The sequence below is a fragment of the Leishmania major genome, chromosome 36, assembly GCF_000002725.2.
Source record: "Leishmania major strain Friedlin complete genome, chromosome 36".
Lineage (NCBI taxonomy): Eukaryota > Euglenozoa > Kinetoplastea > Trypanosomatida > Trypanosomatidae > Leishmania > Leishmania major.
Window position 1 is genome coordinate 938,294 of NC_007287.2, and position 26,614 is coordinate 964,907.

At 57.4% G+C, this 26,614-nt stretch overlaps 3 protein-coding genes, 12 non-coding genes and 1 pseudogene across 15 annotated transcripts, besides 1 other annotated feature; all 16 read left to right on the forward strand.

Annotated features, from left to right (window-relative positions):
- Nucleotides 1–898: 898 nt before the first annotated feature.
- LMJF_36_2350 lies at nt 899–1,897 on the forward strand (annotated as a pseudogene).
- Nucleotides 899–1,897: a sequence feature.
- Nucleotides 1,898–3,268: 1,371 nt separating this feature from the next.
- LM36Cs1H2.1 lies at nt 3,269–3,340 on the forward strand. The gene has a single exon (XR_002461160.1). It is a non-coding gene; the product is annotated as an H/ACA-like snoRNA (small nucleolar RNA).
- A 41-nt stretch (nt 3,341–3,381) lies between these two features.
- On the forward strand, nt 3,382–3,451 carry LM36Cs1H3.1. The gene has a single exon (XR_002461180.1). It is a non-coding gene; the product is annotated as an H/ACA-like snoRNA (small nucleolar RNA).
- Nucleotides 3,452–3,471: 20 nt separating this feature from the next.
- On the forward strand, nt 3,472–3,539 carry LM36Cs1H4.1. Its single transcript, XR_002461174.1, has one exon. It is a non-coding gene; the product is annotated as an H/ACA-like snoRNA (small nucleolar RNA).
- A 368-nt stretch (nt 3,540–3,907) lies between these two features.
- On the forward strand, nt 3,908–4,005 carry LM36Cs1C1.1. Its single transcript, XR_002461164.1, has one exon. It is a non-coding gene; the product is annotated as a C/D snoRNA (small nucleolar RNA).
- A 24-nt stretch (nt 4,006–4,029) lies between these two features.
- Nucleotides 4,030–4,121, forward strand: LM36Cs1C2.1. Its single transcript, XR_002461186.1, has one exon. It is a non-coding gene; the product is annotated as a C/D snoRNA (small nucleolar RNA).
- A 51-nt stretch (nt 4,122–4,172) lies between these two features.
- Nucleotides 4,173–4,247, forward strand: LM36Cs1H1.1. The gene has a single exon (XR_002461188.1). It is a non-coding gene; the product is annotated as an H/ACA-like snoRNA (small nucleolar RNA).
- Nucleotides 4,248–4,366: 119 nt separating this feature from the next.
- Nucleotides 4,367–4,474, forward strand: LM36Cs1C3.1. Its single transcript, XR_002461173.1, has one exon. It is a non-coding gene; the product is annotated as a C/D snoRNA (small nucleolar RNA).
- A 24-nt stretch (nt 4,475–4,498) lies between these two features.
- On the forward strand, nt 4,499–4,570 carry LM36Cs1H2.2. The gene has a single exon (XR_002461161.1). It is a non-coding gene; the product is annotated as an H/ACA-like snoRNA (small nucleolar RNA).
- A 41-nt stretch (nt 4,571–4,611) lies between these two features.
- On the forward strand, nt 4,612–4,681 carry LM36Cs1H3.2. Its single transcript, XR_002461181.1, has one exon. It is a non-coding gene; the product is annotated as an H/ACA-like snoRNA (small nucleolar RNA).
- A 20-nt stretch (nt 4,682–4,701) lies between these two features.
- LM36Cs1H4.2 lies at nt 4,702–4,769 on the forward strand. Its single transcript, XR_002461175.1, has one exon. It is a non-coding gene; the product is annotated as an H/ACA-like snoRNA (small nucleolar RNA).
- Nucleotides 4,770–5,137: 368 nt separating this feature from the next.
- Nucleotides 5,138–5,235, forward strand: LM36Cs1C1.2. The gene has a single exon (XR_002461165.1). It is a non-coding gene; the product is annotated as a C/D snoRNA (small nucleolar RNA).
- Nucleotides 5,236–5,259: 24 nt separating this feature from the next.
- Nucleotides 5,260–5,351, forward strand: LM36Cs1C2.2. The gene has a single exon (XR_002461187.1). It is a non-coding gene; the product is annotated as a C/D snoRNA (small nucleolar RNA).
- A 1,116-nt stretch (nt 5,352–6,467) lies between these two features.
- On the forward strand, nt 6,468–7,811 carry TAT (tyrosine aminotransferase; the record flags this gene model as incomplete). Its single annotated transcript, XM_001686761.1, has 1 exon — nt 6,468–7,811. One exon carries the CDS (start codon nt 6,468–6,470, stop codon nt 7,809–7,811), a length of 1,344 nt encoding a protein of 447 aa, XP_001686813.1.
- A 10,972-nt stretch (nt 7,812–18,783) lies between these two features.
- LMJF_36_2370 (conserved hypothetical protein) lies at nt 18,784–21,648 on the forward strand (the record flags this gene model as incomplete). Its single annotated transcript, XM_001686762.1, has 1 exon — nt 18,784–21,648. The coding sequence occupies one exon, from the start codon at nt 18,784–18,786 to the stop codon at nt 21,646–21,648; it is 2,865 nt and encodes a 954-aa protein (XP_001686814.1).
- Nucleotides 21,649–22,969: 1,321 nt separating this feature from the next.
- On the forward strand, nt 22,970–24,031 carry LMJF_36_2380 (putative sterol 24-c-methyltransferase; the record flags this gene model as incomplete). Its single annotated transcript, XM_001686763.1, has 1 exon — nt 22,970–24,031. The coding sequence occupies one exon, from the start codon at nt 22,970–22,972 to the stop codon at nt 24,029–24,031; it is 1,062 nt and encodes a 353-aa protein (XP_001686815.1).
- Nucleotides 24,032–26,614: the final 2,583 nt, after the last annotated feature.

A 26,614-nucleotide genomic window follows, 5' to 3' on the forward strand; every position in this document is an offset into this window, starting at 1 on the left:
TGCCTGCCTGCCTGTCACCCTCACGCTTCTTGCGCTGTGTGTACATGTCTCCCTCCACCTTTTCCTTTATCCTCTCTGCTGCCGCTGTTGCTGTCCTTTGCAGGCACCGTCTACGTTGGCAGCCACAACCTCTTTCGCTGGTTTATTCCTTTTTATCGCGTGCTCTCTTGTGCCCCACCTGGCGTGCGGATCTCCCTCTCCTGTCCACCTCTCACCTCTTCCACCCTTCCCGCCATCTCAGTCGTGCATGGAGAAGCAGCTACCACTGAAATTGGAATCCGCATATGCGCGACACGGGCAGACAGGTGGAAAGAGTGCGCTGTGCGAGGGTGGGCGGGGGGAGGGGGCAAGGTGCTCTGCGTATGCGTGCCTCGACTTGTCCGAGACGCAGATCTCTTTAACTCAAGCGGCAGTGAAATAACCAAAGGTGGCGCGACAACAAAAAAAAAACGACAACGAGAGCGAAATCAGAATAAGAACCATTCGCAACACGAGCATCCCGGTGCGGAGACTGAGAGAGACTGCAGCAGTGCCCCGTGGCTTTCCTCGCCTCTTCGAGGAAGAGAGAGCGGGAATGGCCTCTCCCTTGATGAGCTTGTATGACAGCGGGTCCGCGCTCCCCGACGTATGGTCTCAACGCACGGCTTTCTGTGTGTGTGTGGCAGTCCCCCACCCCGCTCTCATTCGTCTCGCATCCCCTCCCTCTCTCTATTTCCTCGCCCGTTGCCCACTGGCTCGCCACTGCTAAGGAGCACACGCACCTGTAGCCCTCATCATAACTTCATCAGCGAGAAACGCACCAATCTTCTCGTCTGCGCCGTTCGCCCCACTTCCTCCTCTCCCCTCTTGTCTCCTGTTTCCTCCAGCACAGTAAAGCCAAGAACAGCAGCTCGCAGACATGGTCAAAGTGGGCATTAACGGCTTCGGGCGCATCGGCCGCATGGTCTTTCGGGCGGCGCAGGCGCGCCCTGAAATTGAGATCGTCGGCATTAACGACCTGCTGGATCCCGAGTATATTGCCTACAGCCTCAGGTACAACTCCACGCATGGCCGCTTTAATGGCACAGTGTAGGCGAAAGACGGGGCACTTGTTGTGAATGGCAAAACCATCCGCGTCACGAGAGAGCGCGACCCGGCGAACCTTCGGTGGGGCGAGATTGGTGTGGAGGTGGTGGTGGAGTCGACCGGCTTATTCCTCACGCAGGAGACGGCTCACAAGCACATTGAAGCAGGAGCAAAGCGCGTCGTCATGACGAGGCCGCCGAAAGATGACACACCGATGTTCGTGATAGGTGTAAACCACAAAGCGTACGACGGGCAGCCCATTATATCGAACGCGTCGTGTACGACGAACTGCCTCGCTCCAGTGGCAAAGGTGCTGAACGAGAAGTTCGGCATAGTCGAGGGCCTCATGACAACCGTGCACGCGACGACGGCAAAGCAGAAGACGGTGGATAGTCACTCCCCAAAAAAAGGCTGGCGCGGCGGCCGCGGCGCGTCGCAGAACATCATCCCCTCCACCACCGGCGCCGCTAAGGCCGTGGGCAAGGTGTACCCGGCGCTGAACGGCAAGCTGACTGGTATGGCCTTCCGCGTCCCGATACCGAACGTGTCAGTGGTCGACCTCACCGTGCGTCTGGAGAAGCCAGCAACGTACAATGACATCTGTGCTGCAATGAAGGCGGCATCCGAGGGCGAGCTGAAGGGCATCCTCGGCTACACCGACGACGAGGGCGTGTCTTCAGACTTCAACGGTGTGGCGCTGACGTCTGTCTTCGACGCCAAGGCCGGCATTTCGCTGAGCAAGCACTTTTTCAAGCTCGTCTCTTGGTACGACAACGAAACGGGCTACTCGCACAAAGTACTCGATCTCATTCTCTACACATCCGCGCACTGAGAAGTCGCTATCGCTTCTCCGCAGGCCAAAGAGGCCGTGAAAAGGGCGGCGGAAGATAGAGTCATGTCGCCCGCATCTCCAAGCCCTCATATGAGGGAGAGAACAGCGAGTGCCGCAATGCACACGATGCAAGGCACTATGCATTCACGCACAAACCAAGCTCGCAACCGTCAGCGCCGTCGGATGGCACAATATAAACGCCACCGCAGAGACCCGTGTCTGTGCGTCATCTCTCTCGTCGGCTAGCCCATCCTCACACGTAGGCCGGCCTCTCGCCCTGGTGACGCCAGCGAGGCCGAGACGCCACAGCACGGCAGAGGGCAGTCTACTTATTCAACAAGCGCGTACTCGAACCTCAACGGAAAATTTGCCGCTTGATACCCGCAACTTCCGCTGGGACACACTCCGCCGTGTGTTTCGCACGCTTTCCAATATCAAAAGGAGGCGCGTGAGGCAATGCACCTGCCGTACAAGGCGAGCATCGACCGCCTCCCCACCGCCTAGCATTCGGCACCCTCGTACGCCACTCGCCCTTTTCCCCGCTCTTGTGTAGTGGCGTCTCTTCCACGTCGTTGCACATCTATACAGCTGTTCTTGCATTATTCACTTCTTTTTAGTTTGCTTCCTGTCAAGCCGCAAGCATTCCTCGCGGTTGCGATCTGATATTTACAAACCCCTAGCCTTGTTTCTGCCCAAAACAAACGCGTCGCTCCCGACGCGCACTCCCTATTACTGTCGTGTTGCCTCCGTCTCTTCCACGTTTCATCCTTGATGCTCAGGCACACGCGACCCACCCACACAAACACACACACACAAGAAAACAGACAGCGCCTTTCGCCTCCCTCAGCCGCCGTTTTGCAGTGCGTGAACGCCGACTGGCAACACGCGAACGGCAACACCGAAGGCAGTGCAAAGGCGGTCATCCGTTGATGATGATCCGTTGGTCCTTCGCCGTCACGGACTCCGTCGCGGATAAACACCTACACGACGGCACTCAATAAACACATTAAAGTATGTTCCTTTCCAGCCCAAGGCTGACATGAAGGATAAAGCACACGTTTTTGCGTCTCCTCGCTCAGAACTCTGCGTCCACCCATTATCAATCGGAAACCCTGCCTCGCACGCGTGCGCCCCAGCTCAAGTCTGCTTTTTCTCAACTGTCCCCACCGATAAACATATTCCTCTTCACCCATTACCGCTAAAACGGCGTGGCGAAGAATTCTCCACACTACTCCGCACATGAGCCTAACAAGACAAGCGCCCAAGATGTAACTCGGGAAAACTGAACCACCACGTGTGGGTGATGAGCCACCGTACGGAACAATCGTTAGATAGTAAGTCTGAGCTGGTGCGTGTGCTGTCCGCGTGCGGCGGCATCCCTTGTTGATAGCGAGCAGTCCACCCGCATCCCCGCAAGCTGCTCGTCTACACCGAGGGAGAGAAAGAGAGTGAGCGGTGTCGTCTGTGTGTGCGCGGTACTGTGCAAGCGCTCATTTTCAAGCCGCACGCGGGCGTGTTGCTGGTGCCCCTGCGGTCGGGTGATGCGCGAGAGCGTGCTCGTGCGTGCGTGGCCAAGCAGTGTCGCTATGCGTCTCCGTCTCACCTCGATGCGGAGCAACGGTACGAAACACGTGCGAGATGCGGCTGCTTTTCTCTGTGTGGTGCGCGTGTGCGGGAGGTGGGTTTGGGCGGCGCGTGTGCATGTGATGACGTACGCTTTGGAATTGACTGCCGACCTGCGCGGTGCGCCTCGCGCGCGTCGCGTGCTGTGCGGACAACGTGCATTGGTGTGCATATCCTCTACTGTTACTCAAAATAAAACTTCTGAGGCGCACGCGCGGCCGTGCCGGCACGGCCACCAGTACACCACCCTCACGCGCACCACACACAAACACGCGCACAGCCTGCGCAGGAGGGCGAAAGGGAGGGAGAGAGAGAGAGAGGCGGCGTCCCGGCAGCTGCCCGTCCCCACTGCTGCTGCTGCTGCTGCTGCTGCGCGCGTCTGTGCGCCACGCTGATGATCTGTCTATTCGCATCGCGACACGCTGACACACACAACCCGAGTGACAGGCGAACGGAACCAACAATCGAGAAAGAACAGCTGAGTGTGCGCGGCGGGGAGCAAGTCTGGTCGGTGTGATGAGTCTGCTAAGATGTACGCAACATTTACAATTGGAAGACGAGTCTGAACACTGATGCACACACTGATAAACGGCACTGACGCGACCGTGCTTGTCTCCCACCGCCCGTGTGCGCGGCCACGGCGCAGATGCTCCGTGGACGGAACGTGGCAGGCTGCGGAGGGCACACCCATCCCTCATACGCGGTTCAACACATGATCCCAGAGCTTGCGGGTGGCTGCGGCGGCAGCGGCAGCGGCGCCGCGTGCGTCCCGCGCAGCCCCGGAAAAGAGAGGGAGAGGGGAAGGGGGCAGAGCTGTCCCGATCTGGAGCTGTGCGCCACCGCACCACCGCTGATGACAATCCTTCACCACAAATGTAACTCGGGAAAACTGAACCACCACGTGTGGGTGATGAGCCACCGTACGGAACAATCGTTAGATAGTAAGTCTGAGCTGGTGCGTGTGCTGTCCGCGTGCGGCGGCATCCCTTGTTGATAGCGAGCAGTCCACCCGCATCCCCGCAAGCTGCTCGTCTACACCGAGGGAGAGAAAGAGAGTGAGCGGTGTCGTCTGTGTGTGCGCGGTACTGTGCAAGCGCTCATTTTCAAGCCGCACGCGGGCGTGTTGCTGGTGCCCCTGCGGTCGGGTGATGCGCGAGAGCGTGCTCGTGCGTGCGTGGCCAAGCAGTGTCGCTATGCGTCTCCGTCTCACCTCGATGCGGAGCAACGGTACGAAACACGTGCGAGATGCGGCTGCTTTTCTCTGTGTGGTGCGCGTGTGCGGGAGGTGGGTTTGGGCGGCGCGTGTGCATGTGATGACGTACGCTTTGGAATTGACTGCCGACCTGCGCGGTGCGCCTCGCGCGCGTCGCGTGCTGTGCGGACAACGTGCATTGGTGTGCATATCCTCTACTGTTACTCAAAATAAAACTTCTGAGGCGCACGCGCGGCCGTGCCGGCACGGCCACCAGTACACCACCCTCACGCGCACCACACACAAACACGCGCACAGCCTGCGCAGGAGGGCGAAAGGGAGGGAGAGAGAGAGAGAGGCGGCGTCCCGGCAGCTGCCCGTCCCCACTGCTGCTGCTGCTGCTGCTGCTGCGCGCGTCTGTGCGCCACGCTGATGATCTGTCTATTCGCATCGCGACACGCTGACACACACAACCCGAGTGACAGGCGAACGGAACCAACAATCGAGAAAGAACAGCTGAGTGTGCGCGGCGGGGAGCAAGTCTGGTCGGTGTGATGAGTCTGCTAAGATGTACGCAACATTTACAATTGGAAGACGAGTCTGAACACTGATGCACACACTGATAAACGGCACTGACGCGACCGGTCTGGTGCGGCAGCGAACACTGTTTTTTTTTTTTGGGAAATGAGATTTTGTTGCTGCTGTGGGGTGGTGTTCTGGTGGGTCTGTGCTTACGTGTGTGTTTTTTATGTGGCGGTACTTGCATTTTTTGCTCAATTCGGGGAAGTTTAGGCAGAAGTCTGTAAAGCTGTGAGGAAATTCTGTTAAGGGGAGTGGCGTGTTGTCTATCATCGGGCTTGCGGGAGACTGACGGGTTGCTCTCTTGCGTGATGATGCAGCCTATTTTTTTGGCGCCGTGGGGCCGATTTCGAAAGGAAAGACATGATGCAGGAAAGGTGAAGGAAGGGGATTCGTCTAGTAGCAGCATAGAGCGATGCGTGTGTGAGTGTGTGTGTGCGTGTGCGTGTGGTTCCAGCACATGGTACTTGTGGTAGGACGTGTCAGTGTGCCGCTCGGTGTGTGCAATCGCGCTGCTGTCCGTTGTCCTCTGGCGTCTTGTGCGCGCCTCGCGAAAAGGATGACAAGATGCGGGTTTCTATTGAGCCATGCTCACCTGCTTCTATTTGAACGCGTGTCGGATGTGTCGTGCTCTCCGCTACCCTTGCACATGATGTTTGCTCTCTCGCTCTTCTTTCCACTGGCCTCTCCTTATTTGTTTGTTCCCCTTCCTCCTGCCATGTCTTCTGCGTAACTTGCTGGCAATACACGTACGACCACACGCGGGTACGCACTCATGCTCTCGCGAATGTGTCGCACGGCTGCCGCAAATGGGGCCCTTCCCCATCGCCTCTCTTCGTCCGCCAAACCGACAAAAAATGCCCTTTTACAATCCCCCCCCCCCCGACGACAACGACGGCACCCGGCTTTGTTTTTTTTTTGTGCTCATCACCGCGCAAACTCAACGCACACTTATTGATATCGACAGATCGCCACTAGTCTCATGCATAAGCAGCAACAACAGCTAAGCAAGTAAGCCGAAACACACTCTGTTCGTCCTCGCTCTCACTTTGGCTTACCTTCATACCCTCACTTCCTCCCGCCTCAGTCCCACCGCGCCCGTTGCAAGTTTTCTTCTGGCCACACCCCTCAGGCTAGCAAGGCAAGAACGTCAAACCCGCTCGCACACACGGCACAATGACGATTGATGCGCAGGCCGCACCCGCGGCTCAGGCCTTGAAGGCCAGCAACTCCACGGGATCTCTTACCGAAGAGCGCCGCGAGGTCGAGCAGCGCGTCGCTGAGAACGCGAGTTTTCGCCGTATCACGTCCTCGAAGCACGCCCAGCGAACCCTGCAGCCGTTGAACAACTTGGCCGACAACATGAAGCCTTCCCGCTCCACTAAGTCGAACCTTCGTCTCTCCATCGGCGACCCCACTGTTGACGGCAATCTCAAGATCCCCGAGATTGTAACGGAAGCAGTGGTAGATGTTGTGCGCTCTGGCGAGTTCAACGGCTACCCGCCGACGGTCGGGGCCGACAACTTGCGCCAGGTGGTGTCGACGTATTGGCGCCGCTTCTGCCAGACCAAGTCTCGTCAAGAGGCGTTGAAGTGGGAGAACGTGATCATCACCTCCGGTGTGTCGCAGGCCATCGTGCTCGCTCTCACTGCACTGTGCAACGAGGGCGACAACATCCTCGTGTGCGCCCCATCGTTTCCCCACTACAAGAGCGTCTGTGAGAGCTACGGCATCGAGTGCCGCTACTATTACCTCGACCCCTCGAAGAGCTGGGAGTGCGACCTCAGATCTGCGGCCGGTGCGGTGGATCGCCACACGAAGGCATTTGTCATCATCAACCCTTCCAACCCGTGCGGCAGCAACTTCTCCCGTGCACACGTAAGCGATATCATCGATTTCTGCCAGCATCACCAGATCCCCCTCATCAGTGACGAAATCTACGCTGAGATGGTGCTGAACAACGGCATCTTCACGTCTGTCGCCGACTTCGACACGAGCGTTCCGCGTCTCATCCTGGGCGGCACGGCCAAGTACCAGGTCTGCCCCGGCTGGCGTGTAGGCTGGTCTATCCTGATCGACCCGATGAACGTTGCGGGAGACTGGGCTGTCGGAATGGAGCGCCTGACCCAGCTCATCGCTGGTGTCAACTCTATCTGCCAGGAGGCGATTGCGCGGACGCTGCTCAAGTGCCCTACGGAGTGCACCGAGCACATCGTCACCCAACTGGAGGCCGGCGCCAAAGTGTACGCCCGACTGCTTGAACACGACATTGGCATCTCCATGGACGCACCGCAGGCCTCCATGTTCGTGATGCTCAAGCTCAACCTCAGCTACTTTCAGGATTTGAAGTCGGATATGGAGTTCTACGAGAAGCTTCTGGATGAGGAGAACGTGCAGGTGCTGCCGGGTGAGATCTTTGGCATGAGTGGCTTCATTCGTGCAACGATATCCCGCCCATCAGCGGTGCTGAATGAGGCAGTCGACCGCATCATCGAGTTCTGTGAGCGCCACAAGAAGTAGATACATATATATATATATATATGTAAGCGGGCGTCTCTGCGTTCGATCAAGGGAGAAATGAGCGACTGGCACACACACCGAGAGAGCAGCGAGAGCGCGTGACGAGTGCATGTGGATGAACCGAGATTGTCATGACACGGCGGAAATAGAAAAGCAAAAAGAAAAGGGTAGATCCAAGGAGGAGGTGGTGGAGAGGGGCAACTGGCATATGCGCTGTTTTGAATGGGGCCTGTTGGTGTGCGTGTGTACATGTGCGTGTGTGCGTGTGCGTGTGTGCGTGTGCGTACGTGCCAAGTTGTTCTCATGAAGCAACACACGAGTCAAAATGATCTTGTGGCAGGCTGTTGGTGTTCATCTCGGGCGTTTCCCGATTCCGCTCCTTTCTCGTTTTGTTTTCGGATGTTTCGTCTTTCCTCCCACCCGGCCCCAGCCCTCTTGCACGTCGATGTTTTGGTCTCCCAGAGTGCTTTCCTCGCTGTTTCTCTCTCAGGGTTACTAAGCCTCCTCCTCCTCTCTCTGTAGCTGATGGAGCTCTTCGCTCCCTCGATCCGCCTCGCGCTTGTCTCCCTTTCCCCTTATTGTTTTTGAGGCCCCTTCTATCGCCTGCACGTTTTTTGTTGTTTGTATCTCCGTGCGAGCGTGTCACGCTCTCTATCGCGCTCCCTCAGCATCCTTCACCCTCCCCGCCCGCCACCGCATGCACAATTTCCCAGCTCCATTCCCTTTTCCGGCTTGCGTTCAACGCGCACGCTACCTGTCGTGTGTTCGCCGCGATGCAGACGACGAAGTAAAAGGTGCACCCACCTGCACAGCCGGCGGACACGAAAAGGGCGAAATAAATGACTGGGACCTTGCAAAGCGAGAAGAGGTAGGGGAAAGGAACATATGCGACCGAGAAGGGAAAAAAGTAAACGATGCATGCAAGCACACCCCGAGCTACATGCATACGCATATGGCTACATGTGCTGAGGTAGGTGAGCGAGAACAGTAGATGCATGTGAGCCGCTTACCCTGTAGTTCTGCTGGTCCTCAGTTTCCTCCTCTCGAAAACATGCAGACGAACATGTAAGCACTCACTGATACTGACACTCATAGTCGCCAACTCGGATATTGTTTCTCTCTTCAGCTCTCCTTTCTTCCTCTTCGTTCTCCCTCGCGAAGGGGCTTACGCGAAATACAACACATGTTTCGCGGTTCTCTCTTTTTATTTTTGATTATTGTTTCTTTCTTTGAATTCGTCTCCGTATGTGCGGACTTTCTTTTCGTTTCGCCACTACCTCTCCACTCCTCCGTATTTGCGTGTGCGTGTGCGTGTTTCCCCTTCATTTTGTTGCTTTGATCGTCTTCTCTTTTTTTTCTCGTGATATTCCTGCTGTTCCCCGTTATCACTTAAGGTGAGACAGTAAGTGCTTTTACGCTTGCTTGCGTGTGTCTCTGCACCACACGCGGTGCATGTTTCTTCTGTACTTCATTGGCCCTTTTGTTGCTGTTGTTTATGTTCTTCTGTCGCATTTTTGTCCTCAGAGCCTCCGCCCCGCCCCCCCCCCTCCCCCACCGACACTTCACTCGTTCCCTTCCCTTCCCTTCCTCCCATGCTCGAATCCTCTTTCCACCTCCGTCTTCACTTCCTGAGCTACTCATGAAGCACCACCGCCCCCCTCCCCCTCATAAAAATGGCCCTGCCCTGTTCCCTCTAACCTCTCGTGCACGCATGTCTCTCTCTCACCTGCCCACAGGCACAAGCATAGGTCCGTAAGCATGCCGTCGCCCCCCCCCCTCCCTCTCCTCCCCTCCCTTCTCCCCGCTGGGGCACCTTTGTTGTAAATTCTGTCTCCAGCGGAAGAGGGGAGGTGCTAACGGCGCGAAAATGAGACAAGAATTCGGTCCTTGCTCATGCATCGGGGGGTAAGTATTTCGTGTTTTATCTCCGTAGTCGTGAACGTGTGCCGGGTACCACGTGTAAAATAGGGATGTGGACAGGGAGAGAAAGACGAGTGAGTCAGGGAGAGGAGGGGGGAGGGAGCACACGATACGACTCGCATTTTTTGCCTCGCATGTTTTGGTTTGACTACATCTCCCACCCACACACACACACACACACGCTTCACGCTCTCTCCTTCTCTGTGTGTGTGTGTGTGCGGATGGATGGATGAATGGGACTAATTTCTTCGTCTGGTAAGCGTAAATCGCTGTTCTTTACCTTTGTTGTTTTAGTTCGAATTTTCGTGTTACTTCAACAGAAAAGAAGAAGCGAAACGCAATGGAAACAGACGGGGACTAATTTCTGCAATCATCGAAAAGGCCATCTTCATCGCTGTCGTCTCTCACAAGCATCATTTACAGGCTGTAAGACGTACATAGATGCTCGTGGCGACGACAAGATGGCAAGCGAGTGGCCCCTTCGTTACTTTTTCGTTCATTTTTCGAATCGCATTCTTGATCCAGATTATGCCGGTCAGCTTTGAGTGGTACCGCCGTCCAGTAGACACCTTAAGGGGGAGCCAAGAGTCTGCAGACTGCCCTGGTATATGGCTGCGGGCTCTTGGTATCGGCGAACAGGTCTGGGCTAGCTCTGTGCGGCGGAGACTTGCGGCCATCATCACGTCTCTACTATCCAAACGATAGGCAAGGTATCCGCGTGAATCAAACGCATCTCACCCGCTCCTCACCGCCTACTGGTGGTGGGTAGCCTGAACCGCTCTGAGGGGCTTGCGTTACGTGACGAGTAGCATGATGGGGAGCGGCTGTGAGGCGACCTGCGAGGCAGTGGTGGTTAAAGTTTGAGGCAAGGGCGGTTCCCGCATGGCCGGGTCGGCGCATTGCTGTACCGCATGTCTACGGCTACGTCGCACCACGTGATGTGGGGCCTGTGACATGCCGGGGGGAGTAGAGAGGTGCTCGACTCAACCTGTATGGTAGAGAAACGGACTCGCGTTGCAATCAAAAAACAGAAAAAAAAACTTGTAAAAACCGAAAAGTCAGAAGTGGAAGACGGCGCGGAGAGCTGCGGGACTACTTCCCCGACAGCACGGTGGTTCCCATGGGGTGCACATGAAGTATCAGCCTCTTCCTCTTTGTTGGTTGTTTCACTTCTTGAGTGTTTCCAACCCCTCCCCCACCCCGCGTCTGTGTTGATAGAACCGATGCCATGCCCCAGCATCGCGATTCCGAAGCCTACCCTTTTCTCAAGGGCAGGGGCGGGTGGAGAAGGTGTCTGTATATACGTGTCATTCGAGCTCAATGTCGCTCGCCACGCTTTTTAAGTGGAAATGTTTGGTTCCGCCTGCACAGGAAGACGGAGAAGCGAACAGAGCGCGGCAGCCAATGTGGGTGAAGGATGAGGTTGGTTCTCATGGACTTCAAGCAAGGAGAACGAAAGTGGCATCTCTTCTCCGCCTTGTTATCTTTTGTTTTGTTTTCGTTTTGTTTTTTGGAGGGGGCGCGTTGTTCACCCTTCTCTGACCTTTTCGTTTGGCTTGGCTTGGCTTCGCTCCACGCTTGTTGATGGATAGGTGTGCTTCCGTTGTCTTCGACTAGCACTTTGTCCCCCCCCGCATTTCGACTTGCACCTTCTGCGTTCTTGGCCCCGCTACTCTGCTGCGCTCTCTGTCTCTGTCCCTGTCTCTGCTTACGCTTCCTCGTCTCCACCGGGCTCTGCTCGTGTGGAGACGCACACGAGCAGAATCGCGAGGGGGAGGAGGGCAGAGAGTGAAGAAGCGGTGGCGAGTCGAGTGGAGAACAACAAAGAAGGAAGCGCTCCGGGATTCGATGACGGTGCGGAGGCAACGAGGATGACAAGGAGAAGGCAGAGAGCGAGAGCAACGGTTTTCCAAAGACAAGCATTCCAGCCGGTGGACATTTTTCTTCGTTTTTCGGACTCGTTTCAGCTGTTCAGCAGTGCGCTGATGCCCATGACAAACTTCCTTTGTTTTCTTCCCTCGTTTTACCCTCCATCCCTTTCCTGTACTCGTGCGAAACCTCGCTCTCTTTCTCTGACATGGTAACTTTAAACATTCTATGCATCCACATATATATGTGTACGCATTCGCGCACAGCACATCGGGAAAGTGGTAGTGTGCCAGCACATGCACACAGGGACGAAAAAGGAAAGCTGTAATTCGTAAAAGTAGACGCACATGCACGTTAACGCCGCGAAAAAAAAAAAGGAAAACAAAGAAGCAAGTGGGTGCGTGGCACAAAACAAGGCGAGAAAACGCGCGAACGTTTGTTCCCTGGAAAACGAAATGCAAGAACGCCAAAACGGGTGTCCTCGTGTCGGTGGTGCCGCGAGATGCATTTGATGATGCGCCTATCAACCATGCACATGCATCGCATGCCCCTTATTTGGTTTTGTTTTTGTTTTCTTCCGTGGTTCGCTGAGTCTTCACCCAGATGGCTATTCTCTGCCCCTTAAACGGTGCACGCATGTCTTGGGCAGTAAGTGTCAACAACGAACTCTCTCTCTCTCTCTTGTGATCCTCTCTTCCTCGCTGTCCTACGCCAGCAGGTGAGTGCGCCGGCCCCCGCAGAGACCTTTGGGTACTCACAACTCCACCACACCGGATTCCACTGGTCCCGCGCCACCCCATCCCTCTCTCACGCGATAGGAAGTGTGTCAGACGGAGACATTCTGTTTGCGAAGGTGTTCTTCAGGGCGCAGGGGAGGGTCCGTCTCTGTTGCGTTGCGATGAGCTTCTCATGTATGGCCAAGCCTCGCGCGGCCTCGCGTTTGCGGAGCTCGACAGCGATCACGTCGGCCACCGATCGCACCCCGTGAGCATCGAAGGCTTGTGGAAAGGCGGGCGCTCTGCGCACATGGAGATGCTGACTGCGGATGACGCGATCGTCATGCCGCTGAGGGAGGGGGCGCAGGTGTCGGAGGCGTGCATCCATCGCCTCAAGGGCCCCGCTCTCGGCAGACTCACGGAAGCCGCCCACGCCGTGGGATAAACGCCCTGCAGCTCGCAGAGCACACGGGTCGACCTCCACAGAGGATTTGACGCGTGGCAACGCGTGCGCAGCTTCGCAGGCACAACCGATCTTCCGATGGGCCCCCGCACACGGCGCCCCTGTCCGTCCACCGCGTGGCCGTGTCGTGTCGTGCCAAACACACCTATGCTCCAAACATCCCTGGTGCTCTGCGGAGGCTGGGCCCGCCAGCCGTTGGGACGAGATACTGCGGCCGGAGCCCCGGAGTGACCTGCACATTGCGCTCTACGAGGTAGCGTTGTGCTTTTGGGCGGCAGTCAAGACGCGCAGGGCCAAGCTCTTCTGCCCGCAACGCTTGTGCGTCTTGCGTGGCGACGGCGCTGCGGGCCTGGCCGAGTGGCTGCGGGAGGAACAGATGGGCGAGTGGCCGCTGTTCTGCACGCACCACCATACACACACACACACACACACACACACACACACATACTGGTCTGCGCTACTCGGCTACCGCACGGCCCGCTACGCTGGGCAGAGACTGCTTGTTTGCACGCCATTCAGAGGCTGGCTCGTTGGTGTGCCTCATCTGTCGCGGACAAGCCGCCACCGGCGCCACTCCATGCCAGCCGTGTAGCGACCCTGGGTGTCGTGGCTGTGTCTGCAGTGCTGCTGTAGGGGCGAAGACACAGGGTGGAGGAGCTGTGTGGGCTGCTGTGCACTTGACCGCGCAGCCTGCCCGCCTCACAAAATGCTGCAACTCCACACCACTGAGTCGCAGGCTCCGCCCTTCTCCGTGTTGGATGAGGCGCATCGTCCGATCAGAAGACAGCATGGCAGGCCTCGGGGGTAGCGTGTGGCTTAACTCATGCTGCATGGAAGCGAAATGAGTACCTTGGACGGAAAAAGAGTCCCTGCCGTGTTGCCCTTTACAGTTTGGTCTCCTCCGTCTATCGTGTTGTGCTCTGCTCGTGGTTAGATGTGTTGCGTTGATTGTGTGTGCCGTTGGTCGTTGTCTTCACTTGCCAACAAGGGAAGAACGCCACCTCAATGTTTTCCTGCTTCCATGCCTTCCTCCGTCTCTCTTGGTGTCAGTGCAGGCTCGCAGTGCGTATGCGTGTGAGGATTTCCCTGCGTTGCGCGAGAGGAGATGGTGATGCACGTGCACACGCATCAGCGCACGAAATCTTTTTTTGTGTGCTTTGCTTCTTCCCTTTTCTCTCATGTGCATCATCATCTCTATTCTTTCCTCACGCTGCTGGTTCTCCGGACATGTCTTTCGCCCCTCTGCGCCTCGAACTCGTCCATGCCCCCCCCCCACAGTGCGGCGCTCACCATCGCTGATGCTCTCTCGCGAGCGATTTCAAGCTCCATCGGCATGGGCGTCGTTGCTCGAACACGGAGACAAGCATGCAAGCACTCATGCCATCAGCTATGACATATGTGAGGTGCATCGGTGTTCCTCTGGTGTCTGTTTTCTTCTTCGTACTCTCATCACAGGACGGCGGACGAGTGTTTTGCTGTGGGGTAGTCGGGCACACCAGTCAAGCGCACCCGACACGCACATCCAATGCAGACATCATTGGAGATGATCAACGTTCACATGCAGCCGCACGTGCGCACCGAGTGTGGGCATTTCGGCTATGCGCTACAGCCATCGCACGCCACACCACGTCCGTGCCTTAGATGTGTACGAATGAGAGGCTCTGTCTGAATGCGGCGCTGCTCGCATTCCCTCCACCCCCACCCCCTTTCTTCTCTCTTCACTTTATCGCTTGCGACGGCTTTCGCCTCGGCCGCGCTGCTGGCGTCCATAAAACGCAGCAGCGACAAGCGAGGAGCGAGCTCTGCTTCAGCATTTCGTGCCTTTGGGGCGTCGCGTCCTCTCTTTGTTTCCCTCGTTACACTACTTCGCCATCCCGCACACGCACCCCACCTCATCCGCGGCGGGGGCAACCGCGATGGCGTATGTCCGCGATACTAGCGGAAAAAACTGGAAGCGGTGGCGGACAGTCGCCGCTGAAGTGTGTCAGGCGAGCCGCCACCCCTGATGGTAGCCGCATCGATGCAGCATTGCCGCTAGTACACGTGCGGTCGACCAGGGAACCGAGGCGACGCAAACCTCGTTCAATCGCCGCAGCAGCGCTTGAGCGCTTAAGCGCAAGCACCGAAGGCGATGTTATGGCCACCGTCCCCGCTCTCCCATTGTCACCCACGGCGCTGAGCTCTTTCGACTCTTCCTCTACGACAGCATCGATGCAGAGCACCCCGGCAGCTCAAAATCGAGGTGCCCTCGCTTCACAAGACACCCACGCTGCGCTCTCTAACGAGCCTCACTGGCAATACGAGCTTACGAAAAAATGTGTGCTCACCCTGATAATCAAGCCGGTGGGTTGCCTCGCCATGGTTCGCGTAACGACGCCACTGCATCCGGAGGCGTCATCACTGCTGCCGCAGTGCGACCTGAAATCGTCCACCGACCGAGAGCTGTGCCCCGCTACAGACAACCAGCGCACTGGCGCGAGGATGGATATCAGCGATACGTCAAGGGGGCAAAAGCGGCTCCGTGAGCCGGAGTACTCGAAGGAGGACATCTACCGACTGCGCATCAAACCAGTGAGGAATCTATCCATATGTCGCGTGCTCACAGCGGGCGGTGGTGCACCAGCAGAGGAGGCGCACCGCCACAGTGAACTGTTACCATCCTCCCCTGCCGTCGCGCCTTGCTTCACCGGGATCACTCAGCGCAGCGGTGCAACGACGACCAACGCCGACGATGCTAGAAAAGTGGATCGGGGGCGAGCGCACCATTACGCGAAGGCGGACATCATGTCCCTGCGACTGAAGCCGCTCAAGGGCTACGCCGTGTACCGAGTGTCCTAGCCGTGCACATTTCACATGTGTCATCTGACACTATAACTGGCGGCGACGGAGACTGAGTGTCCTCTCCACGAGTGGGGGGGGGGGGGGTCAAGCACAAAATGGAAGCTGCCATGCCTACAGCGTTTGTCTGTGCGATGACGGTGGGTCATTGTTGTTGGGTGCAGACAGCAACGACACCCTGCCCAGCCTCACACCAAACTGAAAGAGCAGCAGAGGGGCGAAAACATCATCGAGGGAATGAGAGTGTCGTTCATGTGTTGAGGGGATAGACATGCTTCATGCCGCATGCGCCTCTTGAAGCACCCGCGTCATCCTCTTCCCCATCCCCGTAAGCGTGGATAAAAGGGGAAGAGCACCAGCACGGTTAGTAATTATCCTCTCTCTGTGAGGTCATGAGTTCATGTGCAGGAGCATAGCAGGGATGTACGAAAGGATCCGTTGCTGGAATCGCCACTGTATCTCCCGTGCAAGTGAAACTAGCACGACTCTTTCCCTCTCACACCCCTTTCCCTCTCCTTGTGCCCATTGCGACAAGAGGTAGCCACGCTCTCACAAGACGTGCGAGCTTCTCTAGCTTTTTTGGGGGGAAGGGGAGCCTGCTCATTGGTGTTCCCGGAAGGTTCGCCTCTCTCATTCTCAGCTCCCACACGTTAACACCATGAACCACAGCGGGGAAGACGACGGCGTCTTTGCACCGGTAGCGAGTCCCCTGTCCGTCGCACCGTTGAGGTATCACCAATCACACGCGCACCCCGGCAAGTGCCGTCTCGAAGTCGATCCGATATGTGAAAGTAGCTCACTCCAGAGGAACGCAAGCCCGTTGTTGGCGGCAGAGCTCCGGCAGCACCTCGGGGACCTGCCGTCCGCGTCAGCGCGTGCGCCGCGAAGGCGTGGCAGCAATGCCATCCATGTGAACCCGCTACACAGTGCTACTGTTACCGCCGCCGCGGCAGCGAGCCGGAAGGCAGAAAATGAGGTAAAGGTGCGACCGCTGACGGCATAGGAGGTGTCTTGGAGTCACTGTGGCTACCGTCACCTTTACAACAATGTTGTCATGACGAGTAGCTTCTACCAGATTGGGCAGCTCGGGTTGAAGCAGCAGCACGCCGACATGAAGACGCTGGTGCGTACGAAGGACGTCTACATGCCAGTCCCTCCTCGTGCAGAGAACTTGAAGGCGGAGGAGACGGCAGCAGCTGCATCTTTGGCTTGATGTGCAGAGGACTAAAAATCATAGAAAGGGCTGGGCAAATTGAGCAGAAGGAGCACTGCGGCTCGCTGCACCGTATCTCAATCTCTTTCTCTTGCTTGGTGTTTTTTTTTCTTCGCGAAGTTGCTGCTCCATCTGTGCTTGCGTTTTGGGGGAGGCTTCTGTTGGGGCCTCTGTATTGTGTCCGCCTCTCCACTCATTTCTCTTTTCTGTGTGTGTGTGTGTGTGTGTGTGTGTGTGTGTATGTGTGTGTGTAAGCGGCGTTGCCTTTCGAGTATCAACATGTCCCCGCTTTTACGGGCCTTTGTCACCAGCAAGGTCCGCTGCAGACACACACACACACTCGCGCATGCAAATTCACGTTTGTAGACTGCTTCTCGTTCACTTTTCCGCTCTTTCGTTTTCTTTTCTTTTGTGTGTGTGTAGAGTTGTTGAAAGAGGAGAGATGGAGAGGCACAAACTGTTGCCTGACACTGATTCGGTGCACCAGCTGCCCACTATGAGAGCATCTGTGCATGGATGCTCGCGCGAGCAATGTTCGATTTACTAGCCCCCTCCTCAAACCACGCTCTGCGCGCCCTCCACATTCTCATTCCCGCCCCCTTCTTCAGCGCGGCCCATGTTTTCGAGGGAGAACAATACGCCCACCAGATGGTATGTGAGCAACTTCGGGCTTGTGGTATGCCCTCTTCACGTGTTTCTGCCTTTGCGTAATCGTTTTGCGGGTGTGGAGGCGTATGTGCATGCTCTACTCCGTCCTTGTTGGTGTGCTGATGGCTGACCTCAAGGCCGTGTTGGAGGCGGGGAGCGGAGACGACCTATGGAGAGCAACGAGGAGCACGTGCTGCTCACGCATCTGCTCAACTCCCATCTACCTCTAACGACTTGCCGGATGCCTTTGCCCCCCCCCTCCACACACACACAGCTCCTCTTTTCCTTCCTTTCGTGTTGCTGCTGTTGACTCTCGCTCATCCTGTCACGCCTCCGTCATGTGCATATTCCGTCTCGCTGATGGGGTTCGAGGGGAGAAGCTTGCAAGCAATGTATCCCATGCACACCCGCACGAAAGCCCATTATAGCTGGTGAAGGTATGCCATCGTACTGTGAGGGGCATCAGTTGCACGCACGCTCTGCGAGCTCCATACGGTGGGTTTCCACGTCACCAAGACGTATCTATACATGTATGTCACCCTTGTCGGCGATGCGTCCCGTGCCTCGCTCACATGGCTTCCACTCTCCTCGGCGCCCCTTGTGCACCTGTCTCTGCTGTCTTTTTCGTTTCTTCTCTGTCCTTCACCTCTTCGGATGTGCGCCTGCTTCTCTTTTCACCCGTGTGTGCGACTCAGTGCTCGAGACGAAGAGTTCACGCGTTAAGGAGAGCAAGGCGGCCGTAAGCAGCGTCATTGTCTCTGCGCAGCTGCACACGCTCGCCTCGCCCCCGACCGTTGAGAACGGTGTTGTCTGCACGGAATTGTCTCTAGCCGCGCTGCTTTCCACCAGGTCACCCGCCGCCTCTCCTGATCTTTAAGTCTTACCCCGTAGAGAACCCAAAGGAAGTGAGCACGGTGAGGTGCTTGTAACTCACCGCACACAGGCGCAGAGCCACACACACGCACGGCTTCGCGAGCCGCCATAGACCCCCTTTCTTGTTGCTGCTGCTCTGGTCTTATCGCGCTGCGTGCACAGTGCCCTCACGTAATCGAGTAAAAGGTGGGGCGGATTCCCAAGCGAGTGGCTTCAAACCACCACGGCGAAGTGCTCAAGCAAACACAGCCACAGCTCTGCGCCGCCCGCAGTCGATAGACAGTGCACAAAATCGAAGCAGGACATATACACTCACTCACACTTACACGGGGCAAGCAGGTGCGGCTGCTCTCCCTAGCAAGCAGCCCTCCGGTTGAATGTCCTAAAGGGAAGGGGGCGCATTTTTCGTTCGTCTGTTTGTGTTGTGGTGCAATGTTCTCCCTCAACATCAAAACAGCGGCCTCGACGTCCTCTGCAGCTCCCACACCAGCACCGGGAGTGAACGCCGGCGAGGCGCCATGGGCGACCATTGACGTGGACGAAGCCGACTCCTTTGAAAGCACACCCTCGACGAACAGCAGCGGTAATCAAAGTGGCCGCCATCATTATCAGCATGCCGCCCAGCCGTCGCACTCTCCGCAGAGTCCGGAGACGCCCATCAAATTTGACCACGGTGTATACCCGCACTGCCCCATCTTCATCCCCTCCAAAGGTCGTTCAGACCTGGACCGCAGCACTATGGCGGTGCTCGTCCGCGATCTCGTCCCGTTTGTGCTTGTCGTCGAGCGGGAGGAGGCCGAGGGGTACAGAGCCATGCTGGACCGCCTCGTTGGACAATACTTCGGCTTCGCCGGTATGACGTTTGCCGCGAGCGTAGATGATGGCATTGAAGGGGCGACCAAGACGGGGGCAGGGGTCGTCGAGTCGTCGAGCACCACTCCGGCAGACCTCTGGGCGTTTCCGTGCGCCTGCTGCTGCGGCAGCACTAGCGTCGCTGGTTCGCCGTCGTCGCCCACCACGCCCGGCCTATCGGCAGATGCCTTGCGCGCGTTGGCGCTGCGGCTTTCAGCTGCGTTTCATCATGGCTATGTGTTCGAGCCAACGTCTGCTGCAGCCGGCAACCACCACGGCGCTGTCGAGTCGAAGAATGTCTCACCGCCTGTGTCGATCAGTCCAACAACGCCATCAGCAGCCAGCGGGGGTGCGCGGCGCCCCTCTGCGGCCTTTGTGCTGCGCAACGTGGACGAGGTGCGCGCGCTCTTCGTGATCGAAGTGCTACCGGAGACCAATCGTGGGGTCTCCTATGTGCGCAACTACATCCTACAGGTTCTCGTGCCAAGGCTGATGGTGGCCTGCGGCGTAGATCGGTCAGGGAACGTGGAGGAGCTGCGCCTGTGTGGCCCGGGAGAGCACAACACTCTGACACCGGCGGCGCTGCGGATGGCCGCGCTGGAGCCAGACGTCTACAGTGCCCTTGAGTGGAAGTCAGAGACCGAGTCCTATCTGGACGTACGGCGGGCGAGCACCACCACGAACATGGTAACGGCAAGCACTGGCAGCGCCGCGGGCACCAAAGATGGCGGCGTGTCGGCGTCGGTGGGAGCGTTGAGCGCCCCAACTGGACAAACTTTGGCACCAGCGTTGTCGTCCTCGTCTGCGCCACGTTCGTCGACGGCGTCCTCCGCTGCGGCCGCGACTCGCGGCACGCCTCGCCTTCTGCACGGCCTCTTCGGCTTCTACTGGGTCCTGGATGACGATATCTACGGCTTTTACCAGTCGCACGGCTCCAGCACCAAAAACGAGCGCATTAGTACGCGGACAATGATGAGAGAGGTGGAGGTGCGGCTTCGGCAACTGCGGCACAACGCCGACGTGGCCTCGCCACCACCGCCGTCAGTTCCGCCCTCGTGCTTTCAGACACCGCCGACCCCCAGCAGCGGCAGCGCAGCCGCGTCGCCGTATGTCCTGTCAAACCAGCAGCAACAGCAAAATTTCGTGTTCACGTGCAAGGAGGATGCCCTACAGAACAACATCATCTCTGGAGGGAAAGGCCGGCTTCCGACGCTGCAGAACTACAGCCTCTACTACACAACCGCATGCTTCTCGCTCGAGTACAACCGCTTCGCCCTCGACACGGCTCCGGACACGCTGTCGGTCAACTCCTACAATAACATTGCCTGTCTTTTCAACTACGCGCTGCTGCACAACCCGCCGCAGATGCGCTACTTCCCCCCTGGAGTGCCGCACGTGAGGCGCCCCGAGGACGCGCTGGTCGGCTACCTCGATCACAGTATGCTCTGGTACCGCTTCGCCGTGCGCGAGGATTACGACTTCACTCTTCAGCTCATCGCACGTGGCCTCCACACGCTGCGCTTCCGCAGCATCGCCTTCGATGTGCCGCAGATGATGAAGGTGCGTGGCGGCATGACGGACTACTACCGCAACTGTCACGAAGAGATACGGCAGCAGAACGATCGCTTTGTGCTGCAGTGGCCGGCCGTGGCGCAGCACTGGGTGAAGGGGAAGGAGGGCAGCCGTCGAGATGACATACGTGTGCGGTGGGACCTGCTGAGCCCAGCCCGCACCAAGCACCCCGGTGCCTTCCTGTATCTGAGCGCCCCACTGCCGCAGCTGCAGCCGCAACGCTTGAGTGACGACAGCACCGGCGGAAACGGCAGTGTAATTAGCAGCAGCGACAGTGCAGCCACTGCAACCGCGGTAGAAGGCACGGAAACAGAGACGCGCAAGCGTCTGCGACCCCCGTCCCCGACTGCTCCCACTGCTGAATCGTCCCATGCCCCTGCAGGCCGTCGCCCCTGCGTCCCAGCCGCAACAGCGTCTGCGCCCGCTATGTCGTCCACCGTCGCTCGTGACTGGAAAGGTGGCTACGTGGTCGAGCGGTGGCGTGATATCTCGCGTGAGGAGGCGCGACAGCACGCCGGCCTCGTCGCCCTCTCCAACGACGACATCCACATTGGCCGGACTGTCGCCGTCATACCACCCTTCTTCGACCAGAAACCATCTGTCGTGCGCGCAACAGTAATTGAGCGGGCCGTCGAGCCGACGGACTCCCATGCCAGCAGCGGCCGCGCTGGGAACACCAGCACGGCGGAAGCAGGTGATGCCCAGCAGTCCCTAACGCCGCGCGTGATCTGGACGGCGGTGGCACAAGATGTTCGTGGTATGCCTTTCTTGCACGTTGACACCTGCTTTGAGGTGCCCGCGGAGGGCATCGAAAAGGCCGCCGCCAGCATCGATCAGTTCTTCGCAAAGATGGAGAGCGAACCTGGCTCATAGACAATTCAGCCCGCATGGCAGGGACAGCGGGCAAAAAACGTCGATTGGCGGAAAGGACCGAAATGCTCGTCCGACGGCTGCAAACCCCCGACCCACCCACCCGCCCACCCCCTCTCTCCTCCTCTTCGTAGAGTGCGTGCAACAGGCTTTGAGTAGGGATGGTGCCCATAGAATCGCAGTGCCCTGTTTGCCTGCGTTTGTGGGTTGGAGACGAGAAAGAGCAAGGGAAATCCGGCAAAGCGTTGCTGCTGCTTCAAGAGACACAGAAACACACACACACGGTGCACACCCATGGGCATCCTCTCTTTCCTTCTTCAAAAACGAATGCAATGATGAGGCATTCTTCGTGCTCGTTTTTAATCGTTGCTCTTTCACTGGTGTAGCGCAATACGCTCGGTTACAGGGTCACCGCGGTCCACATCGCTTGATCGGCGACCATCCCTTGTCGTGATCAGAGACAGATGCATCATATACATACATATACATATACATATATATATATATATATTGCACCTCGTAGGAACAACTTGGTGGGGGTGCGCTGCCCCAGTGCAGCACTCGGATGACAGTGGTTTCACCGAATCTGAGCGAAGTGGTACTTCGGTAGAGTTACACCGAAAGTCTCCGTCCCCGCACCACCACCCACCCCCTTCCTCCTCTCCAACTGGAAGGGTGAACCAGTCGCTCCGCTCCAACGAAGCGCCGCTTCATTTCCATGTCACAGACATACTCCCGTCGCCCACCCTTTGAGTACGCATCCGTCACCACGGCCACTACAACACCTCCTCGACCCTCTCCCTTTTGCTCTGCTTTGTCGGTCGCACGCTCTTTGTGTCGCTTCGGCGTGTGCGCATGTGCTGTTCTCCCTCTTTTCCCCGTTTCTAAACCTGCACTCGGTGTGCTGCTGCCATGGCTGGGTTGCTGTTATCCTGATGTGCTGTGGCGTACGTACTGACAACATCATCGATATGTCGATCCGCTCCTGTGTGCACACACACCAAACACGCTCGCACGGGCACTCTCGAATTCGCCGGCTCTCTTCCTTCCTCTGTTTGCCTGCCTGCGGCTGCCTCTTTTCCGTTTTACTTTCCGCTTCGACTTCAAAGTTCCCTTCTTCGCATCGTCATTACCTTTGCTCCCGTACACTGCCTCTCCCCCCCCCTCACCCCCGATCCTTCGCTTCAGCCTCCTACATCCATACGCAAAGTTGGTGGTAACCTCCGCAGTCCTGAAGATCTCTAGGTTCTCGCTAAGCTCCGCGCACTACCTCCACGCTTGTTTTTTTTTCCTCCTTACCCCCACACCTACACGCCGGAACAACATGTCTGCCGGTGGCCGTGAGACCGCGCCGATGAACCTGCTTCGTCGCCGCAACAAGGATGAGATAAACGGGGATGTCAACGCCGCCGCCGACCGCTTCCGCAACCGCTTCGAGAAGGCAACCCTCGAGGAGCGCAAGGCCGCCACCACGACGATGGTCAACGAGTACTACGACCTGGTGACGGACTTCTACGAGTACGGCTGGGGCCAGAACTTTCATTTCGCGCCGCGCTACGCCGGCGAGACCTTCTTCGAGTCCCTCGCGCGCCACGAGTACTTCCTGGCCGCCCGCGGCGGCTTCATGGAGGGCGACCATATCGTCGACGTGGGCTGCGGCGTCGGCGGTCCGGCGCGCAACATAGTTCGCCTCACGCGCTGTAACGTCACCGGCGTCAACAACAACGATTACCAAATCAGCCGCGCTCGCCGTCATGACGCACTCGCCGGTATGAGCTGCAAAATCGACTACGTCAAGACCGACTTCTGCAACATGAGCTTAGCCGACAACACCTTCGACGGCGCCTACGCCATCGAGGCCACATGCCACGCAAAGGACAAGGTCAAGTGCTATAGCGAGGTCTTCCGTGTCATCAAGCCCGGCACCTGCTTCGTCCTGTACGAGTGGTGCATGACCGACAAGTACAACCCCAATGACGAGTACCATCGCACGATCAAGCACCGCATTGAGCTGGGCGACGGCCTGCCGGAGATGGAGACGTGCAAGCAGGTGATCGAGTACATGAAGGAGGCCGGTTTCGTGGTGGAGGAAGCCATAGATGTCATCAGTCAGTTCGAGTCCAGCCCCATCAAGAGCATCCCGTGGTACCAGCCGCTGGTTGGCGACTACTCGTCCCTGCAGGGCCTGCGCTCTACCCCGATTGGCCGCATCCTCACCAACATCATGTGTCGCGTGCTGGAGTTCGTGCACCTAGCTCCGAAGGGCACGTACAAGGCGACGGAGGTTTTGGAGGAGGCTGCGGAAAGCCTGGTGGTGGGCGGTCAGCTCGGCATCTTCACGCCGTCCTTCTACATCCGCGCTCGCAAGCCGTCCAAGCAGGCCTAGGTGTCGAGGTTGCAGAGGGACGCCGAACACGCTGACCGCTGCCTTTACCTCCGCCATGCCTGCCCGCCAGATGTGTCGTCTTCTACTGGCTGCGTTTCCTTGGTCATGTATGCACGGGGCGCATGTGCGCACGCTTCTGCTGAAGTGGTTTTTTCTACTCCGTGGTATGTTGCCCATGCAGCTGTGTTTGCAGCTGCTCTCCGTTTCTCCTGATGATGCCGGCCACCCGAGCGTGGTATCGGGGTTGAGTGCCCGCTCTGTAGGAACGCCATGAGCCTGCACATCGCCTGCCCTCGGGTACGGCTGCGGACGCCTGGTGCCGGCAGACAAGTCTGGGCTGGCGCTGTGCCAAAGAGACTCGCGGCCATGATGAGGATTGGACGGGCTCACTCCGAGCTGTGCCGACGATCCGGCAAATATGCGCATCTGCCTGCTGCGTTTTGTTCTCCTTGTGCTTCGTTGCGGTGGTGTTGGGCTTAATCCTGTGCCTAGCCTGCGCTGTATGCAGTGGAACTGCAGGGGGCTGAACGACTCCAAGCAGTGTTGGTCGGCCCGGTTTGTGGAGGTCGCCGTGGTGCAGCAGAGGCAGGTGAGCTATGAATATGTATGCGCATAACTGTTGAGCTGCTTGTGGTTCAACGTGTCGTGAAGAAAAAACCAAAGATATATTGCACTTTGGTACATGCGTCATGCGACTGCGCCCTCACTGAGTACTCCTGTCTCTCTGTCTGTTTTTCGCTCGTCGAACCCCGAGGTGCTTCCCCACCCCCAACCCCTAGTCGTCTCGCCTGCTGTTGTCCGTTGTACTCTCGCTCGTTTTGCGGACGCTCTGTAGATGTGTGTGTTTGCCTGCAGAGAGAATGAAGCAACACTATCCATATGTTGGTGAAGGGAAAGAAGGGGCTGGGTCGGCGGAGTGGCAATGCTGACGGGAGCCCACCGCTGCTCGATGCCGCAAGTGGTGAACCCCTTCGAGCACCCTTGGAGCCACTCTGTTTGCTGGAGAGGTTTGCCATTAGAGTTGCATCTTCCCTCCCTTTCCCCCTCCCCCTCGATAACAGCGCTCTCTCTATTTCTGTCTCTCTGCATAGCGCCCGTTCTCTTATACCTCGCTCTCGCAGTCAGCATAAAAAGAGGGCGACAGCAATCGAACCTCCGGACCGTGGAGGAGAGGCGTGGAACTGAAGCAGAGATAAGGGCATGTGTGTGAGAGAGTGGTGCGAGACATCTGTGGCTTCGTAGTCAGTTGATGCGACAGATCGCGGCCGGCTCACGTGCGTCTGTCTCTCTCCTCTCCCTTTCGTTTGCCCTTGCTGCCGCCTCGCTCTCTCCACCTTCGACCCATTCTTCCCCTTCTCCGCTTGTTTGTTTGTTGTTTGTGTGTCTTTCATGTGACTGGCTCTCTCTCTCTCTCTCTTCCTCTCTTTCCTTTTTTTCGAGAGGGGTGGAGGAAGGGAGGTATAGGTGTGGGGGGAAGGCCATGTCCCCTCCTCCTCTACAACTTCACCTCCCTCCCTTCCGCCCATCGCTTTTCGGATATGTTTACCTTCTTGTTCTCTCTCTCTCTCTCCCTCTCCCTCTCTCCTTCCGATAAGGGAAAGGGAACGCTACAAAAAAAAACGCCTGTTGACACATCTCTCTGTTGTTCATGCGGTTGCGCTCGTCACGGTTACCACGTATGTCGAGTCGCGCGTTCATGCCTTCGCGGCCTCTGCGAGCACCTGCCCTTGTGTGTGTGTGTGTGTGTGTGTGTTTTCGTCATATATATGTTGTTTTGCCGTCTGCCATCTCGTCCACATCAAGGAGATCACGGACAAGGGAAAAACTTGACCTGATGCAAAGAAAGAAGCTAGTATTGTTTGGTTACACAACACAGGAACGCTCTCTCAGAACGGCGCCCCTTGTTGAGTTGGAAGTCTGCCCTGATGTCGTGAAACTCCCCCCGGTTGTTCGTGGACTTCGACAGGGAGTGCGATAGGAGTGCCTCACTTGTCTCGATGCCTAATTGGGTGACTCTCACCGCTTTGCTGTCGCAAGCATTGCTCCCGTGCGCACGGATGACAAACAAGACCTTCCCCTCTTATCCGCCCTTCCCACACACACACTCACTTTGCCATCACCCTCTCCTTCTCTCGTCTCCCTGCCCCTTCCCCCGCCCTTTCTTTCACCGTGCCTGTAAACCTTCTATTTCTGCATGCCGCGCCTTGCTGCAGTGCCACCTCTCCTCCCTCACCACCACCATCACCACACATGCAAATACGCATGCGTGCGAGTCTCTCTCTCAGTCTTTGTTCCTGTTTTCCAGCCCTTCCTCCCACACCTCCCTCCACCCTCATCTACGCATCGTGCCGCGTACACATCTCAACAGCATCACCTCACTCTTGCAGTTACAACGTTATCCCTCGCTGTGTTTCGGTTAGCGCGCGCGCGCCTCCGCTCTCTCCCCCTCGTGTTGCTCCTCCTCCTCCTCATTCGCACCAGTTCGCCCTCTTTTCGCTTTCTCGAAAAGCACTCTCTGCGGCTCTTTCCTACGGCCGCTCTCTCCCGTCGTTTTCGTCTGTGCGTCTGCTTTTTTTATTAGTG